The 24,351-nt window shown below is 46.2% G+C and overlaps 8 protein-coding genes across 11 annotated transcripts in view; 4 read left to right on the top strand and 4 right to left on the bottom strand.

The window, feature by feature from the left end:
- The window catches only part of LOC117896582 (trithorax group protein osa), a 44,699-nt gene extending 31,391 nt beyond the window's left edge, over positions 1–13,308 (top strand). The window contains exons 17-18 of the mRNA XM_034805000.1: positions 5,278–5,283; positions 13,269–13,308. Of these exons, the coding sequence (XP_034660891.1) occupies positions 5,278–5,283; positions 13,269–13,293 (31 nt within the window). The 3' untranslated portion in view covers positions 13,294–13,308. The remainder of the gene's footprint in view (positions 1–5,277; positions 5,284–13,268) is intronic.
- Positions 348–10,513, top strand: LOC117896588. Of its 3 annotated transcripts, none has more exons than XM_034805012.1 (4): positions 348–1,086; positions 7,538–8,994; positions 9,055–9,336; positions 9,402–10,513. In XM_034805012.1, exons 2-4 carry the CDS (start codon positions 7,543–7,545, stop codon positions 9,528–9,530), a joined length of 1,863 nt encoding a protein of 620 aa, XP_034660903.1. In that variant the 5' UTR covers positions 348–1,086; positions 7,538–7,542; the 3' UTR covers positions 9,531–10,513. The 3 variants fall into 3 exon arrangements, with proteins under 3 accessions (XP_034660903.1, XP_034660901.1, XP_034660902.1); XM_034805010.1 differs by lacking the exon at positions 348–1,086 and having other exon boundaries at positions 9,055–9,203; positions 9,243–9,336; XM_034805011.1 differs by lacking the exon at positions 348–1,086 and having other exon boundaries at positions 9,055–9,206; positions 9,252–9,336.
- LOC117896589 (stabilizer of axonemal microtubules 1) lies at positions 10,453–12,281 on the top strand. The gene is made up of 4 exons (XM_034805014.1): positions 10,453–10,524; positions 10,597–11,566; positions 11,635–12,097; positions 12,163–12,281. The coding sequence occupies exons 2-4, from the start codon at positions 10,601–10,603 to the stop codon at positions 12,219–12,221; spliced, it is 1,488 nt and encodes a 495-aa protein (XP_034660905.1). The 5' UTR covers positions 10,453–10,524; positions 10,597–10,600; the 3' UTR covers positions 12,222–12,281.
- LOC117896583 (zinc finger protein 271) lies at positions 13,104–16,314 on the bottom strand. Its single transcript, XM_034805003.1, has 5 exons — positions 16,055–16,314; positions 15,583–15,998; positions 14,600–15,527; positions 13,946–14,530; positions 13,104–13,886 (listed from the first exon to the last, which is right to left on the bottom strand). Exons 1-5 carry the CDS (start codon positions 16,184–16,186, stop codon positions 13,140–13,142), a joined length of 2,808 nt encoding a protein of 935 aa, XP_034660894.1. The 5' UTR covers positions 16,187–16,314; the 3' UTR covers positions 13,104–13,139.
- Positions 16,315–16,357: 43 nt separating this feature from the next.
- LOC117896592 (transcription initiation factor TFIID subunit 12) lies at positions 16,358–17,552 on the bottom strand. 2 transcript variants are annotated; one of them, XM_034805018.1, is made up of 3 exons: positions 17,483–17,552; positions 16,875–17,088; positions 16,358–16,813 (listed from the first exon to the last, which is right to left on the bottom strand). In XM_034805018.1, the coding sequence occupies exons 2-3, from the start codon at positions 17,025–17,027 to the stop codon at positions 16,493–16,495; spliced, it is 474 nt and encodes a 157-aa protein (XP_034660909.1). In that variant the 5' UTR covers positions 17,028–17,088; positions 17,483–17,552; the 3' UTR covers positions 16,358–16,492. The 2 variants fall into 2 exon arrangements, with proteins under 2 accessions (XP_034660909.1, XP_034660908.1); XM_034805017.1 differs by lacking the exon at positions 17,483–17,552 and having other exon boundaries at positions 16,875–17,405.
- Positions 17,553–17,869: 317 nt separating this feature from the next.
- LOC117896590 (heme oxygenase 2) lies at positions 17,870–19,032 on the top strand. Its single transcript, XM_034805015.1, has 3 exons — positions 17,870–18,080; positions 18,137–18,642; positions 18,699–19,032. The coding sequence occupies exons 1-3, from the start codon at positions 17,921–17,923 to the stop codon at positions 18,924–18,926; spliced, it is 894 nt and encodes a 297-aa protein (XP_034660906.1). The 5' UTR covers positions 17,870–17,920; the 3' UTR covers positions 18,927–19,032.
- On the bottom strand, positions 19,017–22,500 carry LOC117896584. The gene is made up of 7 exons (XM_034805004.1): positions 22,065–22,500; positions 21,242–21,756; positions 20,609–21,168; positions 20,322–20,542; positions 19,767–20,260; positions 19,324–19,690; positions 19,017–19,263 (listed from the first exon to the last, which is right to left on the bottom strand). Exons 1-7 carry the CDS (start codon positions 22,420–22,422, stop codon positions 19,037–19,039), a joined length of 2,742 nt encoding a protein of 913 aa, XP_034660895.1. The 5' UTR covers positions 22,423–22,500; the 3' UTR covers positions 19,017–19,036.
- A 274-nt stretch (positions 22,501–22,774) lies between these two features.
- Positions 22,775–24,341, bottom strand: LOC117898153. The gene is made up of 4 exons (XM_034807351.1): positions 24,061–24,341; positions 23,522–24,009; positions 23,090–23,456; positions 22,775–23,021 (listed from the first exon to the last, which is right to left on the bottom strand). Exons 1-4 carry the CDS (start codon positions 24,257–24,259, stop codon positions 22,810–22,812), a joined length of 1,266 nt encoding a protein of 421 aa, XP_034663242.1. The 5' UTR covers positions 24,260–24,341; the 3' UTR covers positions 22,775–22,809.
- Between the last annotated feature and the right edge of the window lie 10 nt (positions 24,342–24,351).

Here is a 24,351-nt window from a genome sequence, read left to right as displayed (position 1 = left end):
AATGAAAATCATTTTAATTTAAAAAAAATATCGATACATTTTGTTTGCCGAATATGGTGAGCTGCTCGTTTTCGCGTTTCGCAATGATTTGATTAGGAAATACCAACATAGTGTGGACACAATTGAGATACACCCAATTAGGGCACGTTGTTTTTAAGTTTCAAAAGTAAAAAAAGTGGAATGGCAGCTTTTATATTTACATTGTTTTACACTATGGGAAAAACAATAGACTATAGCACATATTTTTTTTAGTATTTTTTATTCTGTGATCTCCAAGTGGTCACCCTTTTGATTGATCGATATATCTTACATTTCGATACCAATATACAAGCAACACTATCGATATTAAAAAGTCAAGAACGTCGCGTCGCAAAAAAATGTTTAATAAATTTCGTTGAAACAAACGTCCATTTGAAATAAAATAAAAGTAAGGCAAGCCAAGAAAATAGCGCTAATTAGATTTTATTAATTTATTACTTGTCGGTCCTTAAACGTGTCGGGACCAGAGAACAAGTCGCTACAAAAATTTCGCTTTTGTTGCGCTCTCTGATATGGGAATGCGTGCCCAGGTGTGTGTGCGTGTGTGTAATTAAACAAAAGTATTAAGCAAAAGTTACATATTTTGCAATCCGCGCAGTCCGCTTGGAAAGAGAAAAAGGCAGATTAAAAGGCAGACGACAATTGTTTCAGGCGCAGCTGCGTCGCAGGCGGCACTTCCTACAACGGTTTTTGGCCTGCTCCTGCATTTGCAGCTGCTCGTATTTGGCTACTCTGTGGTTGTCATACACACACACACACACACACAAACCACCTCTCGTTAACTACCTTGAAAGCCGTAGAGTGAGAGTGAGAAGGGAAGACAGAGGTGCAAAGTTGATGCCGTTCAACTAAGCTTGGACACGGTGTACTGTGTGAGTGTTACTGTTTGTGTGTGTCGTATGCGTGAGCAGAGGCATTAGTCATTTTTGGCCTGAGCCAAAACTGGACTGGAAGATTGACGGTCCTTTAGCGGCTCTGCAGCACATCATTTGGAACGCATCAACCAAAGAGAGTCACAACAAGGTCATCTGTGCGTATCTTGAAAAGGTTAGTTACTCGCTCCCCATTAGCATTTTTGCGTGGTTCGACCCATTGAAGAGTGTTGCAAACTGCACCCTCTTAACTTGGCCAATCTCGCACGCACCCCATTTCATGCATATTTATTGAATCGGTGGAGTGTATTCAGGCTATTTGCTTAATTAAAATTCCATTCAAGGTCGTATTTGTTAATTAATTAAATGTTTGCCTGGTTGCCTGAGCTGTGTGTTGTTCGTGGGGTTGGTAATACGAGAAGAGACTTTCAGTTGTTGCATAAACCCGATATGCTACGCTAGTTCCCGACTGTTTGTTTGTTCACGCCTCAGCGATAAGGAATTCAGCGACATTTATGGATGAGATAAATATGTATATATATGTACATATGTATGTATGAGTATGAGTGCATGCATATGTAATCGCTCCATCATTGCCGTGCACTTGTTTGCCTGAAGCTCTTCCTTACTAAACCCACCCTTTCACTCGTTTCCACACACTCCGTTTAGAGGCAGAGCCAAAGTTATGGGAATTTCATTTTCTTGTTGTCCCTTTCAGGCGCAGCAGGTGTGTTGCTTTTACTGTTTTGCCACATTTTCCATGCCAGTGACTCCATCCGATCGGCACATGGCGTCCATCCCTCCTCGCCAATGCATCGGAGATTAAGTTCCTTAAAGAGTATGTACATACACACATACATATGTATACACATAAATAAATGCATGCATATGTACTACATTCATATGTGGTACAATATCTGAAATTGTTCTCCGATCCGACGGCTTGTTCAAAACAGGAAACGGCATGGGAAGCCTTTATCAAAGAGTATGAGAAGTGGTACTGTTCTCAGGGAGAGAGGAATGGGCATGGTGACTCTCCAGCTTGCTCGCTTTAGCGAATCGAGCTACATATGTACATATGTATATAAATACATATGTAAAAAAGTGCATAGATCCATGTGATTGAAATTTGTGCTTTCTGTTCAGAACAAATGACCGTTCAATATATTTTGAAAAGAGCATTGTTCTCTGAGGGATTTGAAATGCTTTCAAGTACACTTATACTGGCACATTGGATACACATTCAAGTGCGTAAGCTTTCATTTTTGATTGTATTCAACTTTGACCCAAATTCGTGAAATGTCCCCTCCACATGGCGAGCCACGCACCAGACAGAGAGCGAGAGAGAATAACAAGCTCCCACTCTCTGATGCAGCAGCTCCGCATGCAATTGTTTTGTGTAGCCGAACGTGCAATTTTAGATCGCATTGTTTGCTTAGAAAATAGCCACTGCAAGAAATAAGTACGTGCATACATGCATATGGATGTACATACATATATATATACATAAATGTATCTATATGCATGACAAATGCATACACATACAATGTACATATTTACGAATGCATGCCAATAAGTTATGGAATGAATTGCATGAGCTGGAAAAAACGGAGAATAACCATAAGCACGACGCACCGAGAAACGTGCTGACAATGCCGAATGGTGCGGCTGATTTTGCTATTATTTTATTTCACCTCTCCAACGTTTTTCTCATCCTTCTTCATTCCCTCTACTTAGTTCTAAGCGGGGCTTTTCCTCTATGAGAAGTGTCTTAGCCAACTTCAAACCGAAGCTGTAGATACTCTACAGACTCATCTTCCCTGTGTCTGTTAGAAACACTCATCTCCAGGGGCAAAGTGCATGAGAAATTCAAAGCCTACTAAAATTTAAATTGAGACCAGTATTTCGACTCGTTATAAAGCCATTCCGTTCACAAAACCCATATACCTGTTTGCCTGTGTATTGTTTAAACATATGGATGTACATAAATACATACATACAAATGTATGTATGTTTCGCTGCCTTTTTCTGACTTGTTTGTGATAAATGCTGAATTTGATGATCAAATATTTGAATAGATTTGTTTAAATTGTTGTGACGCCAGATTCAAGCTGTGTCTATTTACCCTAGAGTTTGGTTCATGGGTAGCACTAGGAGAGTTCACTTACTGAAATCGAAATTAATTAAAGAACCCTCTCTCCATTCGTTTCGAGCAATTAATAGATCCTTAACTCAATGTAACCTTAACCTCAAAGCCACACACACACAGCATGGCTCTGTTTCCATCTCCATCTCAAGCGCTTTATTTCTTTCTCTTTTCATCTTCTCTGTTTCCCATAATGCGCTCGAGTCAAAGACTTGACGTTAATTGAATTTTTGTTCTCTTTGTAATTTGTTTTATTTCCACAAACGCATCGCGAGCCCCCCCACTCATTACTCATTATCTCTTTATGGGCAGAGTACATATTACAAACATACATATTTATGTACATATTTATGCATGTTTTATATTCGGCGGCAGGTCAAAAAAGAACACTAGAACCGATCAGCTGAAATTGAAGCGTGTTTTTATACTATACTGAGGTTCATTTAACTTTTTATTTCGTGGCAATAAATTCAATTGGCTTCATCGGCGCTACGCAGTGCCTTCGTCCGTCCGTTGTCTGTCGTCTTCGCTCTCCCGTTCTTATTGATGTGGCGCTGAGACTCGGGAGGCCTCTGATGTGGTTACCCGCTCCCGTTTGCTATTTTTACGACAGATGAGGGCTTCGAAGAGCCGCTCCTCTATCGTGTAAGGTTACCTTTGGTCAAGGGGCGGTCAATGGAACGCATTGTGCACCGTGCCTTTGTATTTCCATTGTGTCTCATTGTGGTCTAGGGCTGTCTATCCATGCTCGTCTGTGCATCGGATCATAGAGACTTCAAGAGCGATTGGAACCCACTGAAGTGCTTTCTGTTTTTGGCATACGCCGCAAAAATCGATATGTAATTGAAAATATCTATTTATGTATGTATGTATGTACAAATGTACGTATCCCATATAACGGGGTGTAAATAAAAGCTTTCAAGGTCATCTCAGCCGGCGACAGTCAATGAAAATGTCAAACTGCCAACGGAAATGCTCGGAGATTCGGGGAGAACCGCAGAAAGCCGCGCGTACAGCGTACAAAACGAATTCATTAAAATGGAGCATGGAAATCGCTACTTCAAATGCAATTTTCAAGCCATCATCTCCTTTCTTTTCTTTTCTTTTCATTTGGTTTCATTCGATTATTGATACCGTTTGTCCGCTGACGAGGCGCTCTCACTTTGCTCTCACTTTGATCGTTGGGGAGAGAAAGAGCGTATCAGCCAGCAGCTCCACCCCACACACACACTTACACTTTGTCACTTTCTTTTGTTCTGCTCTTCCATCTTTCACCACATGCCTTCTCCCCCCATTGTTCGTGAGAGTCTGATCCGAACGTGCGGTCAACTTCGTTTGATGGGAGCTTCGAATTGATGTTAGGCCAGAGTCAGAGCCACAGCCAGCGTAAAAGGTGGCCACTTCCAAGTGTTCTAATCTAAAATTCTAAAATCTTATAAAACCAAATCCCACACACGCACACCACATAGTACAGGTATTGTCAAATTAATGAATCATCTACGTATGCATCAACATGTTTTATACTTTCAATGGAAATCAGTTGGCTGCGTCTATTGTTTGGCGAAATAACCAAAACATTGAGCAAAGGGCATTTTTACAGCTAAATGTTCACTTGACACAAATTGTATTTGGGAGAGCCCGCACACGCCCACTCCCTCCCCTCTGTACCAATGGGAGAACCGGTTCTTGGCATTGACTGAAACATCATCTTTATCGCTTGAGCTTGAACCATCGGAAAACAACCACTGTGCCATAATGGGCTTCATTACAAACACCCAAGTATTGGAGGTCCCACCAGCATATTTCAAGTTTTGATTTCAAGCCAAAGCTTCAAGCTTTAACTCTTATACTGAAGCAGACAAAATCAATAAGCTGTAGAACTACTAGAGGAGGAAACTGATAGAACAAAGACACAACAGAGGAGAGAGAAGTGAAGGTCTGATCTCATCGTGAGCTCAAAACGCGTGTCAAAAGATGCGGAAAATGATTACAGCTCATAGTGATCAGAAGTGGAATTGTAGAGCATCTCTCTTTAGTGGTGCATGTGTACATAATATTCCCGTTCTATCTCTATTTAGAATTTCTTCTGACCAAACATCGGCGATTAAAAGCGATTATTTGATCAATTTTACTGACGCCATAGGCCAGGGGGCAGCAGTGCTGGTCTGCAATAGGTTTCCACAGTGCACTATGCCTTTGAAGGGCACACACGTTACACAGTGTTCTGTGAATGTCCGTCGAAAGAGTTTGCACTGTATTTGTGTGTCTGCTTAGGATTATTTTGCTCTTCACAGCAGACATACACATGTACATACACATGTGCAAGAGGTGGCGAAGACGGGGGAGAGGGCCAGCAAATGATTAAATTGGCATTCAGAATCCCAACAATTCCACTGTACGAGTACGTGCCTCTTTCTGATGGGTGTATGAGTGGGTGGGCGGGCAGTGCCACCCTGCCACCCTCCCACCTATCATCACCACCTTCTGAAGGTGATTTTAATTAGATTGCAACTGTAACTGTTTGTTTTCCCCGCTCTCTTTTTGGACTGAATGGTGGCAACGTGTCGGTGATTAGCGTCAGCATCAGTCAGTCATTCACTCAGTGAAACACTGTCTAACACAAATCCGGCTCTATTTTCGTTTTCTTTCTCTCGCTGTTCTTGCTGATTGTTGACTTTAAGGTCTTTGTTGGAAGAAACGAGCGATTTACATGAATTTTGCATGCAGCGATTATTTGTTGGGTGTGCTCCTCCTCATCGTTTTTGTTAATGAATTCAGATGAAAGTTGGAAAGTTTTTACCCTTAAGAAGCACACCAGTTTATCTTCGTTCTTATAAGTGAAACAAGAAATGTTTAACGGAACCATTGATTGTAGGATGGTTGTGTTTATTGAAGACTTCATTTGAATTTCCGCGCTTGAAGGCGTTCAACATGCAGACAAATGTACATATTTTATTTATGTAAACAAACATACTTTACTGCTATTAAAAAATATTAGTTGGCCATATGTTCCCAACTTGCCATACACCCCCCGATCGCATTCCATCCCAAGAGGCGGATACCGCATTGCGTAAAATTGTTGATGGTGCCAGATCCAGGAACTGACTCCCTCCCTGAGATACGAGAGCACGGGGGAATACTCTCCAAATGACGCACGTGGAATGTCAATCAAGGGCAGTCGCCGCAGCTGGGTATCGGCAGAGCATCATCATCCATCAACCATTCCTCGAAATGGCCATTGTCTGCTAACGTATTGCTAATGAATGAAACGTTTCAATATTGTATCCAACAGAGGCCCAATACTTTTTTTTGCGACGTACAATATTGTGATAAGAATATTATTAAATTGTTTTTCCCTCCAGCGGGCGGCTCTTCTTATCAATGCCCCATTGTGCCCCAATGCTTCCCCCAGTTATTGTGCGCACTCTCAGAGATGCTGGACAGCCCGGGTTCGGTTCCGTCGTGTGCCGGGCACGAAAGCGCCGCTCCGGGAGAAGTCTGTCGCAAGTGGGGCATGGAGCATGAGGCAACTACTGCAACATGTACAGCTTTGCTCCCACAATCCACCTACTTATTCTACTACTCTGTGTGGTTCCGGCATTCATTTGGGCATTTGTTTCCACTCTACTCTGATATCTCAGATGCCCTTGGTTATAGAAGTCGATCCGAAAGCAGAATAGTTTGCTTCAGAAAAAGCATAAGCGTGAGTGGATTTGCACTGGGATGATGAGGCTCTCCATCTCTGTGAGATGAAGTGACGTAAACTGCTGAGAAAAACCCACAATACGAATCGGGATGGCATGTTTTATTTATTTTAAATGAGCATTTCTTTGGGGCCTGTCGATGGATGCCTTTTATTATAGTTGTATTAGTTTTGCGATCTCTAGTTTGTCGCGTGCTCGGTGTATTATAGCTGATAGGCGAAATAGGGAGCCCTCTTTTATGATATTTCTGATTAAAACTGATTTCTGCTCATAGAAAACGAATGAATCACTCGATTCCCCAGCTCTAACGCCACTTGTGGTTATCTGTATGCCTGAAGCTATTTTATCTACAGGTCTTGGCCATAATTCGCTTCTTATCAAATGGGCTCCTAGCCGAAATTCTTATCTTGTTTTGTATACAGTTATCGTGTACATACCAATCCACAACAGCTGCATGGCCTGGCATAGCCTGCCAAAGGGGTGGCCCCGAATCAGATATAGGTTTGTACATATATTCCAATCGGGATTCCTTTCCCTGGCCACAGTTACAGGTTTCCTTTTGATTCCCCAAAAACTGAGGAAACATAACAAAATGTTAAACTTTTTTCGGATTTATTTGAGAAAATTGTTGAGTAGAATTTTGCACCGCGGGCTTGGGGCTCGACCAGGTAAAGATGTGAGAACACAATGCCTTACGACTCTTCCAGTACTTCCGTAATGTTTGGGGGACATGTTGCATGTTTAATGAGACGTTTAATGGTTCTTCTCTTTCGCAGGTGAAATGACTATTCCATCGAGACCAGCGCCAGCCCCGCCCGGAGCGCGTGCACAGAGCGCTGCGGATGGAGCGAATGCCAGCCTGGATCAGCTGCGTCTACAGCTCCAGCAGCAGCACTTGCAGCAGCAGCAATCGTCTGGCGGAAGTTTGCAGAAGTTGACCATCAAGCTCCCTCCGCCTCCCAAGGGGCCGCTGCAGCAACAGTCGCTGAATGCGCAGCACAAGAGATCCAACAACAATCTTTTCGAGGAGCAGACGGGCTCCAGCATCACGCGAAAGTTCCCCCAGGCGCGGTACACGCCGACCACCAACTGGGACGACGATCCCTTTGGTGGGGGAGGGGGAGGAGCTGCTGCTAATGGAAATGGCAACTTTAGGAAGATGCCACCGCCGCGACCGCCTCCGCCGAAGGTACAAGTGCAGGTGAATGGCCATAAGGTTGCCGCCACAGGCACAACAGCGACGTCGGCCGGTGGCGGGGGAAACCTTATCTCCAACATCTTCCACCGCAAGAAGAATCCGTCTACGGCAACGTCTGCTGCTTCAAAGGCCGCAGTGCAGAGCCGCGTCTACGGCCTGAGCAGCGGCCATGCCGGGACGCCGGCACCCACAGCCGCAGCAGCAGCAGCAGCAGCATCTTCGGGCAGTGGGTCGTTCAGCAACATGGATTGGAACGCTGCCTGGAATACGGCCACCACTACCACTACCACAACGGGCAGCAGCAGCAGCAGCAGCAGCGCCCACTACTCTCACACAACGAGCAATGGGACTGCGGTTGAGGGACAGCTCATCAGCTTCGACTCGCCGCCTTCGTCGCCCACCTTCACGCAGAAGTCGAACAGCGACTGCGTGAGTGTCGATAGCTTCAGCTCGGACAGCAACTTCAGTTCACCCAACAACGGCAGCGTTTCGCAGCCGGAAAGTGGGTTCGAGGACGACTTCCACCGCTCCCGACCAGCTACCCAGAGTCCGCTAGATCCCTGGGAGGCGGTGGACAGTGCCGGCCACAGCACGGTCGACAGCTTCGGCTCGGCAGCGGTGCGGCAGACATATCAGACATACCATCAGATCCGCACGTCAGATAATCCATTGTGCAATGGCAAGAGCCTTCTGCCCCCCACACAGTCGCTGGCCATGCCCACCATCATCAAGCCGAAGATTTCGCAGAAGCCGAAAGCGCCTAGGGCTCCGCCGTTCGTCGGCGGAATGCCACCCGGCTACGTAGGTGCCTTTAACCCACCTTCTCCTCCCATGCCGAAGGGTGCCCCGCCACCACTTCCCCCATCTGTTGGCAGTGGAGCCTCGGGAATCTCGATGCTGGATGTGATTGCGGGCAGAGTGGATGCCATGGCCCTGAGCAACGGCAGCTCGGGCTACATCGAGCAGGAGCTCGATCCTTACGCCATAGCCCTATACGACTTTGACGGCGTCGAAGAGGGTGATCTTAGCTTTAGGGTAAGTGTTTGAGGACGCCGCATCCCATATTTATCCCATCTGATCGAACGACTCTTGCAGGAGAACGAGAAAATCTATCTGCTGGAGCAGCCCACGCCTGAATGGATTCGAGGACGTACGCGCTCCGGCTGCGAGGGTATTTTCCCTGCCACTTATGTGGACATCAAAGTGCCCTTGGGTGCGGGTCAGTCACAATCACATCCACAACCACAACCACAGGCGACGTTACCGCCGCAGCAGCAACAGCAACAGCAACGTCAGCAACAACAGCAGCAACATGAGCACACTGCGCTCTGTTTGTATCATTTCCCCGGCGAGGTCGAAGGAGATCTGCCCTTGCAGGTGAATATTCCACAGCTGTTACTTTTCGATGACTGTCCTTAATTTCTCGATCGCTTTCTCAATAGGAGAACGAACTGGTTACAGTGCTTTATAGGATAAACGAAGAGTGGCTGTTTGGAGAGGCGGCTGGACGGCAGGGGCAGTTTCCCGCCAATTTCCTGGAGCAAGTGCCCGCCAATCTGCCCACGCTCTGAAGGAGTTGAACCCGAAACCTAGTTTTATAATGTATACACAATAAATATGTCGATAGGAGTGAAGCGAACTGAACCATATACACAGATTACACAGATGAATATTATCAAATTGTATTTTTGCTATATCCGAAACACATTATACGATAGGAGAGAAAGATCTATGTTTAAGCTACACCCCAGCCCCAAAAATGTTTTAATGGCACCACCGATCGAAAGATTTCCAGCTTATACACTGGATTGAGTGATTGATTTTGTGCTTTGCCGGCGAATAGAATTGTTTGTTATATGGATGATTCGATGTTAATGTATTAGTTGATTGTTTGCCGATCTTTGGATTTAAAGTATTTGCCCAGCCCCATACCACCCTATTGTATACCCCATTCAGAGCACATGAAGAGAAACACAAACAATTGTAAATAAGTTATATTTTACGTGATTTTCTATTACTGTTTAGTTATTTAAATTGAGTTTAGTTAGACACTTAGTTAGGCGCATTAATCGATTCCAAATGATGGTTCAAACCTATTGATTCTATGTATGTATTATTGTTACGTTCAAGTGCTCGAAGGATGCAATGGAGGAGATTCTGTCTTTGCTTATATCTGTCCTAGTCGTATATCCTAGAGAATGGAAGGCAAAGGTCCTCCCAGCCCCACCCCGCTTATGATAAATCAGGATATATCCCCACATCCCCCAACTATGAAGGAAATATATTGAAATAAACTCTGTACACAAAAACCTAGACAAGAATATTTTTGATTCCAATAACTACGTTGCCTGGTCCCCAGACGTCAGACGTCAGACGTCCCCGACCAGTGCCCCATTTCTCATTGATACATGTACCCTCAGTCTGTGTGGAACACATTCGTCGTGACTATCTGAACAAAATTATTTTTAAGTCGTTCGTTCTCCGCTCGAGCAAGCAAAATTATTTCCCTTGACAAGTGCCACGTTTTCGTCAGCATTTAGCATCGAGTTCAACATTAATACAAGCGTAAGTTACGAGATTGCCCTTGCCCCCTTTGGACTAGCATCCATCACATTTACTGCATCGGTCTTGGCAGAGTACAATGTCGGGCGACTGCAACACCTATTGCCCCAACGTGTGCGACCCTTGCCAGGCGCCCACTGACTTCACCCCCTGCCCACCCAATGCGACGTGCCCGCCATGCGACTGTGGGGACTACAACGGTTGCTGCTACCAGCAGCCGGCTCGCGTCAGACCCATCCTGCCTGTTTCCAACTTCATGCGCTCCACGGCGCCTCTGGACACGGACACCATCTACCGCCGTTCGTACTACGGCAACTGTGGGGACAACTTGCGAGCCCGCCCAATCATGCCGTGCTCCCAGATCCGGGCCAGCACCGCTCCACTCGAGAAGTGCACGGTGCAGAAGCTGTCCTTCATGCCGCCCTGCCCGGCCCAGCGCACCAGGCCGATCAAACCCATGGAGAGCGGTCTACGCTTCGAGGGACCCATCTACGCTATGACCTCGCAGAAGCACGACTATGTGCCCAAGGGGCTGGTAAAGCGAGCTCCCATTAAGCCGGCCGGGGCCATCTGCACCTCGTCCGCGCCCATGGAGCGCTGCACGATTCAGAAGCTGAGCTACATGCCAATTGATGTTTGCCAAAACCCTCCGCCCAAGGCCATGCCGCAGGGATCGCACTACTGCAAGCCGAGCGGACCGCTGGAGCGCTGCACCATACAGAAGCTGTCGTACATGCCGGTCTGCCTGCCGGCCAAGGAGCCCACTCCCTGGGCCGACAAGATACGCTGCGTGCCACCGCGATACCAGAACATCTGCACAACCTACAACCTGAGCTATATGCCGAACTGTAATTCGGGACGCACTGCACCGGTGATGCCGGTATCCAATTTACGCTTCATTGGCAACGATCCCGCTGCCGGGAATACCGTCTACAAGCTGAGCTACATGCCAGTCGATGCCTCGCGCAGCAAGCCGATGCCGATCCTGCCCAGAGACACTTTCTGCCGACCCACCGGACCCCTGGAGAGGTGCACCATACAAAAGGTGAGTAAAGTTCAGTCTCCCACTCTAACAGTAACACTAGCCCTGATCCGCCACTCTTCCACTCTTAGCTCTCCTATCAGCCAAATTGTACAGAACGCACTCCCCCCATTCGCCCCATGGAAAATGGACTGCGCTTCGATGGCCCCATGTACGCCATGACCACCCAGAAGCACGACTTTGTGCCCAAGCCGCACGTGCGCCGAGCTCCCATTATGCCGACCACGGCCTTCTGTCGACCCAGCGGGGCCATGGAACGCTGCACGGTCAACAAGCTGTCGTACATGCCTGTGGATGTAACTTGCTTCCCTAGGCCCGAGGCCGTCGTGCCCAGAGCCGGATTCTGCCGCAACGAGGGACCAGTGGAGAACTGTACTACGTACAAGCTGAGCTATTTGCCGAATTGCATTCCGCCCAAGGAGCCATTGCCCTGGGCTCGTTACACCTCCTACTGTCGTCCGAGCGGACCCATTGAGAAGTGCACCATCCAGAAGCTTAGCTATGGGCCCCCGGGCGCCTTTTCGCGTTGTGGCGGTGAGTAGTGGCTGGCGTTGTGGCTGCGGCTGTGTTGTCATCTGGCTAAAACCGAACCTTTGCAGGACCCTGTGGAAACGGCGCTGGCGATGCTGGCTGCTACCCGAAAGCTGGCATTTGTTAAGCAGGAATTACATTTTGACTGCACTCCCAAAGTCCCGCCCATTCTCTATGTTAAACGTTATAAGATATCGTCATCCAGGTCCGGCTCTGTGTACAATTTAATTTCCCGAGCAGCCCGATGGCAGCTGATTACACTGTGCAGCACAAAAGAACTGCCAAAGAGCTCACTCCACCCCACACACCCAGCACAATATTTGTCAACTATTTTCTCCGATATGCTCCGGCCCGATGACCGCTCCAAAAATTGCAAGTGTTATTTGTTTGATTTACAAGTTACCCTTGTTGTATTTCTCAAATTAAAGTATTCGTACATACAGAACCACGGGAGAGATTGTCCTGTTAGAGAACTTGGCCGAAGACACAGCAGGCCATAGAGCGCATCTAGGACGTGCAGGCTCGTGGTGATAATTGTTGGCCCTTTATAAATTCAATTTATTTTTAGGTGCACTGTTAAAATAAAATAAAAATTGTATAAAGTATCTTTTGGGGTTGGTTTATTTGAAGAACAAAATGTGGCATACTTTTAGGCTAGCTCGATGCCTGTTATTAAAAAGCATTAAGAGGGCGAAAACCTTATTGTCCTTGATGCCAAACGATCGGGATCTTCTCCCGATTACAAGGAGGCACGCCACGGCCAGTAGGGAAGAAAGATAGCCTAGTTATAGCGATTTTAAGAAAAATACTTAACAAAATAAAGCTTTAAAGGCATATCCTTGCAGTCCTCGATGGGGACCTTGGAGGGACCTTGATGTTGATCAAGAATATATAAACTTTATGGGGTCGAAAACGTTTCCTTCTGTGCGTTACATGCATCCGTATTCCCCACAAATACAATATACCCCATTTACTCCTCAAGTACCGGGTATAAAAAGGACTTTCTGAAGATATTTTTAGAATAAATTATGCATTTAATATTAAATTATGGCAAGCTCCAATCGAAATGGCGACGCATTAGACGATGCTTCTCCAGAGTTATGTTTTGAATAAAACGTTCGCCACAAGTGCCACAGATAAATGGACACTCGCCTGTGTGCTGCTGCAAGTGGAGCTTCAGATCTTTGGCTTGCCGGTAGCTCTTCTCGCAGTACGTGCACTTATGCGGCTTCAATCCGCTATGGGTGAGCATGTGGCGCGTCAGTTTGTCGGACCGGGCAAAATCCTTGCCACAAACTGTGCAGTGGAATGGTTTCTCCCCCGTATGCATCCTGCGATGCGAAGCCATCTCCGAGTGTCTCGGGAAAGCCATTTCACATAGATCACATTTAAAGGGCTTCTCGCCGGTGTGGCGTCGCATGTGGGTAACCAGAGCAGCAGCCGACCGCGTTTCTCTGCCACAAAGCGAGCAAAGGAATCGCTTAATCGCATCCTTGCGCTTCCGATCGCCGTTTACATGAACATCTCGAATGTGGTTGTTCAATCGCGACTTCATTTGATAGGTGCGATCACAATGCGGGCATTGCAGCAGCTGGACTCCGTCCTCTGCGGCATCGTCGACAAGACCACTTGTCGGCTTGGCTGCTTTGGTACTTTCAGAGACTTCGCTGTGCTGGAGGTGCACGTGTTTATCCAGATTCTCAGGCCACATGAATTTATAGGTGCACTTGCTGCATGAATACTTCTTCTCTGTGCTGCTGCATTGCCATAGAAGATGATGGTCCATGATATTCTAAAAAAGGTAGCATTGAGAAGTGAAATTACGCAATGCCATGCAGCCCAAAAACTCACCTTGGACACACACTTGAAAACGCACTTATCACACTCATGAGGCATTTTGTCGAAGCGGTGCATGGTCCGTTGATGTTGAATCATTTCGAATTTGCGCTTGCACTGGACACTGCAAAGCTCGCAGACGTAGGGAGGACGGTTGAGAGACCCGGGCTGTATTTCGTCCTCTGTTTCCGAATCTTCAAGCTGCATCTCGAACCCGGATTCATTGGTTATAGAGTAGTTTTGTGGGGAGTCATAGCTATGGTGGTGAGAGTTGAGAGACAGCTTTAGTTCCAGTTGAATGTGGGCTCGCAAGTCTATGATGCGGTCGAAGTCCAGGTTGCAAATTTTGCAGCTAATGCGCTTGGCTCCATTTCGCTTCGATGTGGCAGCTATCAATGTCTCGGCCAATGGAATGTCCTGCTCCTTGAGTCCGTGCCGCTTGAGATGTTTCACCAGGTAATCATGACGATAGAACTTGCGCGTACACCACCGACACGGAATGAGTTTCGATTCCTCAGCATGAGCGCTGAGTAGATGAACAGTCAGTGATTTTTTCTTGTCAAAAACTCGCTTGCATTCGGAACATTCGAAGGTTTGATTCTGTAAGTAGCACATACACACATGACAGATATCATAACAAGGAAAGGAATCTCATTTTGAGGGGCTTACCGTGATTCGGTGCTCTCGGAAGTGTGCTCTCAGGTTGTGCTTCCACCGGAACCGCAGTGGACATTTATGGCAAAGGAATCGCTTTTGCGAGTTTCTGCACTGCGACTCATTATGATGCCTCAGCATTTGCAAGCTGACAAAGCGGCCATCGCAACGGCCGCAAACATGAGGTGCTTCGGACCAGCTGTGCGTCTGACGCTGATGATCGTAGAGTTGATACTTCCTGGTAAACCTCTGTTGGCACAGTTCGCAGCTGTAGTGCGCGTGTCTAGTTTTGCGCTTCTTTAGTTGGTCCTCGGGCTCCACGTCCAGCTCACTATCAGTGTCAGAGCTGTCCAGGTTCATTTCATAACCACACTGATTAGTTATGGAATAGAAGCGATGATAAATGCCGCCTGCCAAATCTTTGCGAATTAACTCAATTAATTGATCCTCGCCTACATCCTTGGCATCGGGATAGAACAATTCGGCCAGCTCATTGGGCTCCATATTTGGACGCACTCCCAAGGTAACAATTTCCGGATGCTCCTCTAAATGGCGTCGCAAGTCCGCAATCTTGTTGTACTGACTCTGACATATCATGCATTCGATGAGCTTGTAGCCATGGGGTTTGCAAAGATTTAGATCCACAGACTTTGCCTTTTTATGCTCACTTATATTGGCCGAACGCTTGGAGTTTCGATGTACTTTGAGATGCATTTCTAAGGCTTCTCTGCTATTGAACTTTCGGATGCAGAGTGAGCAGGAGAACCAACGGGATTCTGGCCTATGAGCCTTGACCTGATGTCGCTTCAGATAATCAGCTCTTTTGAAGCTCTTTGGGCATTCATTGCACTGATAAGCCGACCGATTCAGGCTTCGCAAGGACTCGCCACTTCCCGTCTTCCATTTTAGTATGCGCTGTCCCAGTGGTAAGTTATCCAGCGAGCTGCAAAACATAGACATGCCGTTATATTTACATTATAGGTGGCTGCCCTACATACTCTTCGTCCTCAAAGTCCGACGCGCCTTCGTCGTCTACATGCTTTTCTATCCTGGCCTGGACAGTTTCCTGCTTAACAGAATCGATCATTATTAAAGGATCAACAGATTTCTTGTGGTCGAAATCTTTCTCGTCTGGACTTTCTTCTGGGACAATTTCAGGTAAGCCAGAGCAATTTATGTTTGTTTCAGTCTCCCCTCCATCCTCATCCTCCGTTTCTAGTTTCACCATCACATGCTGCTCCGCACAAAGTTCCATTGGCGTTTCTTGCAAGCAGTCGTTAGTACCGTTTTTCAGGTGCCTCAGCAATAGTTCATTGGCGTCCAGCGCCTGTCTCATATAGCAATAGGCACCCATCAATTTCTTGGTGCAACTGCTACACAAACGTTGTGGAAGCTTCTGGTTAGATGTGTCCAGCTGGAAATGACATTAAAAATATGGTTTATAGATTTTAGTACACACACACAACTTACATTAAAATTAATTAATTCGCTCAAGATGTCCGAAAGCAACTTGTCTGGGTACTTCTTAGTGGGAGTGGCCAGCTTCAAAAGATTATCGGCATCTGTCGCATCACAGGTCCGACAAATACCCGGCAGCTTCATTGTTGATATATTTGATAAGGTTTAATGTTTTCAAAGGTTTTTTAATGTGCAAGTCGGAAATAATGGAAAGAGATGTGATATATCGATACACTAGCTATCGATACTAAACAGATACACTTGCAAGGTGTGTAACCTAGAGAGGGTATACAAAAAAATACTCGCAATCCATACTAAAATCATGAATGCACTTTTATTTTGTTATTATATGTTAGAGCGGGATTAACTTTTTTCTTAAACTAATTGTGAGCTTAAAAAAAAATTGGTGGCATGTACGGAGCATGCAACGAAATCCGGGAAACTTCTGGTCTAGTACTTCTTAATTGTTTTCCTAATTAGTGCCAAACGCTGCTTATGCGCTTCTGTGACTGCGGCGCGTTTATACGGTCGCAGTTCATCTGTGCCGAATCCGGGTATCCACATGTTGTACTTTCGCTCGAAATGCAATTGAACATCCCGCACCTCAATTTTGTTCGACTTTCTGTGCTTGGCAAATGCGCTCGTTGACTTTACCGTGTCCTCGACAAAATCATCTATTATTTGCAGCAATAGTTCCTCTACGTCTTCGTCCAATTGCGTGGTGGTGTCCACTTCCCTAACCAATTCGGTAAGACGTGGTTTTGTCAGCATCTGGAAAGGAACCCGAGAATCAGAATCCACTTGTCTGGCTGGGTATAATGAGCGTGCTTACTGGTGTGTTTTCAGCTCCGGATGAGCCAGCATGATTGGATGACTTCCCACTACCACCACCTGAACCAGTTGCTGTGCCCGCGGTTATGCCACCGTTTTGTGAAGATGAGTTGCTGTTGTTCGTCATGGGACTGTGCTGAGATGGCGAGGCCATTGGGATGTCGCGATGGCCGCTATTGGACGTGTTGTAGGTATTGTGCTCGGCGTTGCCGTTGCTATCGAAAGTGGTAAAGAGATCCGACATTGCTTTTTGATTTTCTTCAGTCTTTTAAGGGTACGTATGTGCTACCAAAGCAACTGTTCGGTACGTAGGAGTGCGTTGTGGAAAGGAGGAAAAAAAGATAGCAGGCGTGGGGAAGTGGGGTGGAAAGAAGAGTGTGTGCGGAGCCAGAGCCAAAGCGGTGTTGTTTATAGTGTTCTTGTTGCTTTTTCAACTGCAATTGGTGTTAATACATGCGTGTTTTGTGAGCACAATAAAAGTAAAAGGTTTGTAAAATGCTTTCGTCTTCAGACATATTAGCTTGCATTATGACCCTACGAAAGAACATTTCCACTGATGGGCGAATTTCCCATCGATTCCGACGCATGATTTTGGCCAGCAACACTTACTTTGACTTATATTAAGTTTTTCAACAATTTTTTTATGCACAATAATACTGTGTTCAGTGTGACCGCGGAATTTTCGATAAAATATCCCTCAGACACTCAACAATATACAAAAATATACCATCTCATTTTAAAAATATACCGTAATATACCGTAGTCTCAAATCATATTCCTCGATGTTGATGTCCTATTTGATATTACTAGCTTGCAATGACTTTTGACACTGAAACAATAATGTTGATGTTTTGAAAAAACTAAAATAACGCCAATTTATTTAGAAAATAGCATTAATTCCCGCAGCCCGATATTTTACAATTTATCACGCATTTTGCAGTTGAAAAACGCTAGATCTAGTAAGAAAATAGCTAAATCAGCAACGCTATCCGCTGAAGCGATTATAAACGAAAAAAAAACAAAGGAAAATATTGCAAAATCAGAATAATGTCAACCGTGGAGGAAACATCAACAGCAGGCACCAAGGCCGAAGAAGACGTGGGCGATGAGGGATATGTGGATATGACGTTCACAAAGGAATTGCGAAAAGCCACCAAAGATGTGCATAATCTGACCGACGTTCTAGTTAATGCAAAATTTGCATTCGGTATGTTGGATTTGGGATTCATTTGATCTGCCTATTGTTACGCATGTTTCTTGCAGCCCTTTCGGACGATGAAGTTTGGTATGATGGACTTTTAGCCTTCTACGAAATATACAAGTTCTTTGAGGCCCGTCTGCCGGAGCGGCTGTTGCCAAAGGAGCTACATAGAGCCGAGGCATTTGAACGAGACTTTGCTTATTTCTACGGGCCCAACTGGAAGGACACATATGAACCGCGGCCCGTAGTCAAGAAATATCTAGCACACTTGGAGAAGGTGTCGGCCCAGAACGAGCTACTTCTGTTTGCCTTTGCGTATCAAATGTACATGGCACTGATGTCGGGCGGCCAAATGCTGCAAAAGAAACGCATGATTGCGCGCAAGCTGTGGATTTTCCCCAAGGGAGGCGAGGAGGAACAACAGAAACAGGCTGAAGCAGATGCCGAGGTAGCCACTGCAAACGCGGCATCCGTTGGTCTCGATAAAGAGGACTTGGAGGCGCGCCCAATGCCTGCTCAGGTCACGATTTGTCCACCTGGCTGTGAGGCCACATATTTTCCAGTCAAAGTCAGTATGGTGATTTCTAATTGTATTGTACCGTATATAACTAATTTATTCCCCAGATTAATGTACTAAAGGCAAAGCTAAGGCGCGTGTTCAACAGTCAGTATGGCGCGTTTGATGACGAGTTGCGGGCTGAATTTATAGAGGAGAGTCGCAATGTGTTCCGCCTCAATCTAGAAGTGATCCGCACAGTTAAAGGCGTCAATCGTGCCAATCTGAAGAAGCTGGTTATCGCCGCTGTCCTAATATCTAGCATATATTTGGCCATCAAGTTTGCCACTAAGTAAGACAAAGTCGTACCTGTTCCTGCTGCTTGTATTTTAGTATTGTGATCAGACATAAAACGTACATGATATCCTGTTTTTGTAGTAAATATATATCTAGTGAATCTTATGTGTTATACAGTTCTTCCTGCGGCCACAGAGTCCTCTACAAAGTCGAGCAGCCCACGCCTATTTAGCCAAGGCATAATACGCTCAATGTTAGCTCTGTATCGCTCGTTGCTTAAAAGCCCTGTTCTCAGGGCTTCCGATTCTGGATTGTCGCCAAAAAAGGCATCTGTAGTAAAGTTGTCGTCGGCTTTGTTGAGGCAAATGGATAGGGTACTAATCACAGTGCCGATCGCTGAAAAATACGCAATTGAGATTTAAGTTGAGCATCGTAACTCGACTGTTCAAGACGTACCGAAAATGGGATGCTGTATCAATATGAGGTGTAGTTCCTTCAGAGTGGGAACATAGCCGGAGTATTTCAAGATGCCGGCGTGTTCCACTAGATTTTGATGATACCATCTGATGAGATAATCAAACTGATCCACTTTAATATCCAACTCGGTGGAGCTCATTATGAAATAATATAGATCTTGGGCTGGGTTCCCGTATTGCGAGACCTGATGATCTAGCAAGTATGTTTCCTGGACACGGTCGTCCGCATCGTATTTGAACATGATGTTATTCACCCAGGCATCCCCATGGTTGAGCACATTGAACTCTTCCTCATTGACTTGGGAGTCCTTAATGACTTCCGCCACATGGGCTTCCAAAATCGACGGCTGTACAGAGGGAAAGCAGGGAGATTGCTAATTGAACTATTCATAATATGAGAAATATGAGAATGAGAAATATTACCATCTTATGCATATACTCATCAGCTCCTTGAAACTTGGCCACTACATCCAGAAAGGTCTTCTTGTTTTGGGCAAACATGTTCTTGAATATTTCCGCCGTTTTTTCGGTAAAGATGCCCTTCTGGCACAAGGCGTGATATGGACCATTGAGCTCCTTGTACCTGAGTGAAGCTGCATGCCATTGGGCCAGCTTTTTCAGCGCACACTTGCTATGTTCCAAGTCCATGCCCTTCATCCGATCGCACATCTTGAACCCTCTCGTCTGCAGATTCTCCAGAATCAGATACTCTTCCGTGACCGGTTTGCTCAGCCTATAGGACTTCGGACTAAATGTGACTGCTAGGCCTGCATCCTTATAGAGTTCCTCGAAGGCGGGCACATATTTACCGTATACCAAAGTTTCCTTGGGAAACAGGTTAAAGTCGGCAAAGTCAATCATATCGTTAGATGCCACTTGCACTTTCAGGATATACGAAAAGGTCTTGGTGCTTTTACCTGACAAAAGATTTTAACGTTTTGTTGGAGCATTAGGATAAATTGGCAATATTTCACAGACCTTTTAGCTGTGCGTTGATGTCCACTTTGAGCAGCTTGGAGGCATAGTTGTCGCCTGGTTTGGTTGCCAATTCCGAAGAACCGCTCACAATGCTCTCGAACTCTGGATCCGTGGCGGCAATTATATCACCGAAGTCGTTTACATCTAGCCAGTCCAAGATCTTGTTGGAGGATTCGGGCTGCGCAGGCAATGGAGCAGGAGCTTCATCCTTAATCGGCTGCCTGCAAAATGTAATGCCAACAATCAGCTTGCCAACTCGCTCCGTCCATGCCCATCCATTTACTCACTCTACGTCCAGCAGTCCTCGATTGTCCAGCCAAGGCAGCAACTGCTCGATGTAGCTGCGGTACTGTGGGTTGGTGTACAGTTTGTCTTTGAAGTTGCCGGCTGATTCGTTGTCACCCATGAAATTCTCGAAAGTGGCACCCTCAGTGGGCCCCAGGAGCACGACGGGCAGCACTGTAATCGCGGGGAACAACGCCCAGTCTCCGTACTTATAGAACTGCATGTGGAGCTCCCGGAGCGAAGGCTGTCGACCTGTAAAGCCCAGCAGATCCAGATGTTTGGTAAGCTGTTCGTGGTAGTGCCGTATAAAGAAGTCAAAGTACTTCGTCTTGTAGTCTATGTGCACTGAGGTGATGATTAAGTAGGTGATGTCCTGGACCGGGGGTCCGTAATTGGGATTTTGGAAGTCCACAAACACCATATCTTCAAGTTCTCCCTTGGAGTCGAGCTTGAACAGCAAATTATTCATCCAACAATCGCCATGATTCAAAACACAAAACTGCGAGGGATCGTACTCGCTTAGCTTAACGAACGCCGAGGCAAATTGCGAAAATGTTTTGGTCTGTTGGGATACAATTGCACATCTGCCGGTTAAAGTATGCATTTATTGTTGATTGTGGATCCAGAAGACTTACAAGCTTGTCCCGATACTGCTCTCCATCCTTTATATGTTCCAGATGTTCCAAGAATTTGGCTTGGAAGGGGCCAAGCATTCCTTCCATAAAGGCTCTTATGGCATCCTTGTTCGTTCCGAGCATACCTTTCATGAACACATCTGGAAAAGGTCCATTCACCTCAATCATCATTGCGGTGGCCGCATGGTATTGGGCCAGTTTTCGCAGGGCAAACTTGGTTTGCTCCAAGTTGAGGCACTCCCGACGATTCAAATTCTTGAAACCGTCCTGACCCAGATCGTTCATGAGCACGGTATTGGCCAGTTTTGGCTCCACGCTGGAGTCTAGCCTATGGGCGCGCGGTGCCAATGTGACGTCCAGTCCCTTGGCCTTGTAGAGCGCTTCCAGTTTCGGCAATACGTCCACATAAGCCATATTCTCAGTATTGAAGAAGTTTGCCATGGCCAGCATTTGTTCCATTTGAGGAGTTTCGTGTGGAACCTTCAGCATGAAGGATATGGCCTTAGTACTTTTGTCTGTCAGAGGGGAGAAGTGGCGCGAGATTATTAGCTGAAGATTATTGAAGTCATTGTTAGTTTTCGACTGCATGCAATTGCTATTATTATTGTGAAATACCAACAGCAAACTTTTATTGTGCAAAGGTTATAAATAAATTGAAGACACTTTACGATTGCTTATCTGAGCCCAAAACGTAGCCAAACAGCGGGAGTACTTCTGGCTCACTTTGAAGCGATAAACAATATTCTACATGCTGTGTATGTGTATGTACATTCTTCATTTATGTATTTTATCAGTTATAGTATCAGTCTTCAAGTGTACTTACCATCGAGCTCCACATCGATGCCGACTCTCAGCATGAGAGTGGCATAATTCTCTCCTGGAGCCATGGCGGGCTTGGCGTGAAACTTGAGAATCTTTGAAAACCGAGAAACATTCGCAGAAAGTATATCCACAAATTGGGTCTCATTCAGCCAATCTGGCACCAGGGAAGTGCCGTCGGGGAGTGTAGTGGTGATGGGGCTGGGGCTGTGGCTGGGTGTGTCGTCCGATTTTGTCTGTGTCACCGGGGTGGGTATCGGGGATGGGGGCGGTTTTGTCTCTTTGGGTGGGATCTTGTTCTCGGATGATTTTGGTGGTGCTACTTCATAGCTACGCTTTGGCTTGGAATTTCGAAGACCCATTGTGTAGCTGTAGCTGTGGCTGTGGCTGGAGGTGTACTTTGACTCGCGATTTGTGTGCGTCCGTTCAACTGTGCGAACGTTCAGAAACTGATATTTGACTTCAAATATCACCTACATATGTACGTGAATAGTTCCGTCGCACAAATCCCAGGCTTAGTACACAACGCCGATAGCCCGCACTGTTGATGGCTACGCTACGAGTTTTCTATTGTTTTATCAGTGGCGTTTGTATTTGTGTACAAATTGAATGAGTGATGGCTGGATGGCGATGTGGGAATTGAGTGAATGTGAACCTTCAATTGAGTTTTCACTCGAATTTGGTCGAAAATCTTTAATTATATTGTTTACATTTATTTTATTCTTTCTTCGGAATCAATCAACAGAAGTTTAGGATGTGTTGACCACATCAAAGGCTCCTCGACTGTGTGCCCAAGGGAGCACCTCCTTCAGGTGTTGCGCGATGCGAGCGTTGTGGAACAGGTTGTTTCTGAACTGGTCGCCGACCTCATCTCCATCCTTACCCAGCAGGGCGTCCATGTTGGCATTCTCATTGGCATCGACAAGCACGATTGGCAGGAGAACGGTGACTATCGGGAAAACTATTCAAGCAAGAACATATTAAGTATAATCGTACACGAGGAGATGAGCTAATCTGCTGGATACGTACTCCAATCCCCGTAACTGAAGATGGACTGATGGAGGCTCTTCAGCTTCGGCAGGCTCTTGGGGTACTTGAGTAGTGTCAAGTTCTCTGTGAGTTTTTCGTGGTAGTAATGGATGAAGTGGTCAAACTTTTGTATCTTTATGTCGCCGTTGGCGGAGGATAGAATCATGTAGAGCAGGTCCTGGGCGGGCGAGCAGTACCGACTCATTTGAAGATCGACGAAATATGTTTCTCCGAGCCGACCCTCTTGGTCGTACTGGAACATGAAGTTGTTGCACCAAGCATCGCCATGATTGAGTACACGGAACTCGTTCTCTATCTTGGGAGCGTACGCCTGGAACATGTCCTCCGCCTGTTGGCTGTATATTTCCTGGAAAATACCCAATTTGTAGTTGCAATCGGTGTAGTATAAAGTGTCATAGAGAATCGATTTACAATTGTCTCTTGCATGTGCGCGGCATTATAGAGGGGCAGCGATTGGACAAACGTCTTCGATTGCTGCTCGCGGAACTCCTTGAAGTTATCCTCTGTGCTGCAAAGATTTCGATCGTACGTTTCCGGATAGGGTCCCTTAAGTTCAAAGCGCACTGCCGACGCGGCATGAAATTGGGCCAGCTTCTCCAGGGCCGCCTTGGTGTGCACCATATCGAAGCCCTTCTGACGGTTCACATTTCTGAAGCCGCGCCGGCTCAGATCCTCCAGGACAATGAGCTCCTCGTTCAGTTGCTTTGAATGCTTGTAGTAGCGTGGCCCAAAGGTAACCTCCTTCTTGGCCTCCCGGTACATCTGCTCGAAGTCAGGCAGGTAATTGGCATAGGAGTTGCTCTCCTTCTCGAACACCTTCCAAGTCGTCACGAACTCCCTTGTGCTGACAGTAGTGGGAAGAACCTTGGCCATATACGAAGTTCTAGTCAGAGAGCCATCTGGTGAGGAGGCTTTCAGTTAGAGCAGATTGATAAAGTCAATAGACACACCGTTCAGCTCGAGCGTGAAGCTTGCACGCAGCAGGAGGGTTGTGTAGTTCTCTCCCTTGCCAGCCGTTGGCTCCACTTGGAACTCCCTGATGCTCTTCAGATCCGCAAAGTCGCTCTCTAGAAACTCCACAAACAGTTCCTGATCCATCCATTTTGGCAGCTGTTGCTCCTCGGCTGTGCTCTCATTTGCCTCAACCATTTCTCAACTGTTATTTGTCGCACGCCGCGGCAGGTGTCTTTTATTGGTTGCGTTTGTCAACAACGAAGCTTTTTGGAGCGAGCTTTTTTCGC

Source organism: Drosophila subobscura, chromosome O, assembly GCF_008121235.1.
Source record: "Drosophila subobscura isolate 14011-0131.10 chromosome O, UCBerk_Dsub_1.0, whole genome shotgun sequence".
Classification (NCBI taxonomy): domain Eukaryota; kingdom Metazoa; phylum Arthropoda; class Insecta; order Diptera; family Drosophilidae; genus Drosophila; species Drosophila subobscura.
This window is presented reverse-complemented; position numbering and strand designations above follow the sequence as displayed.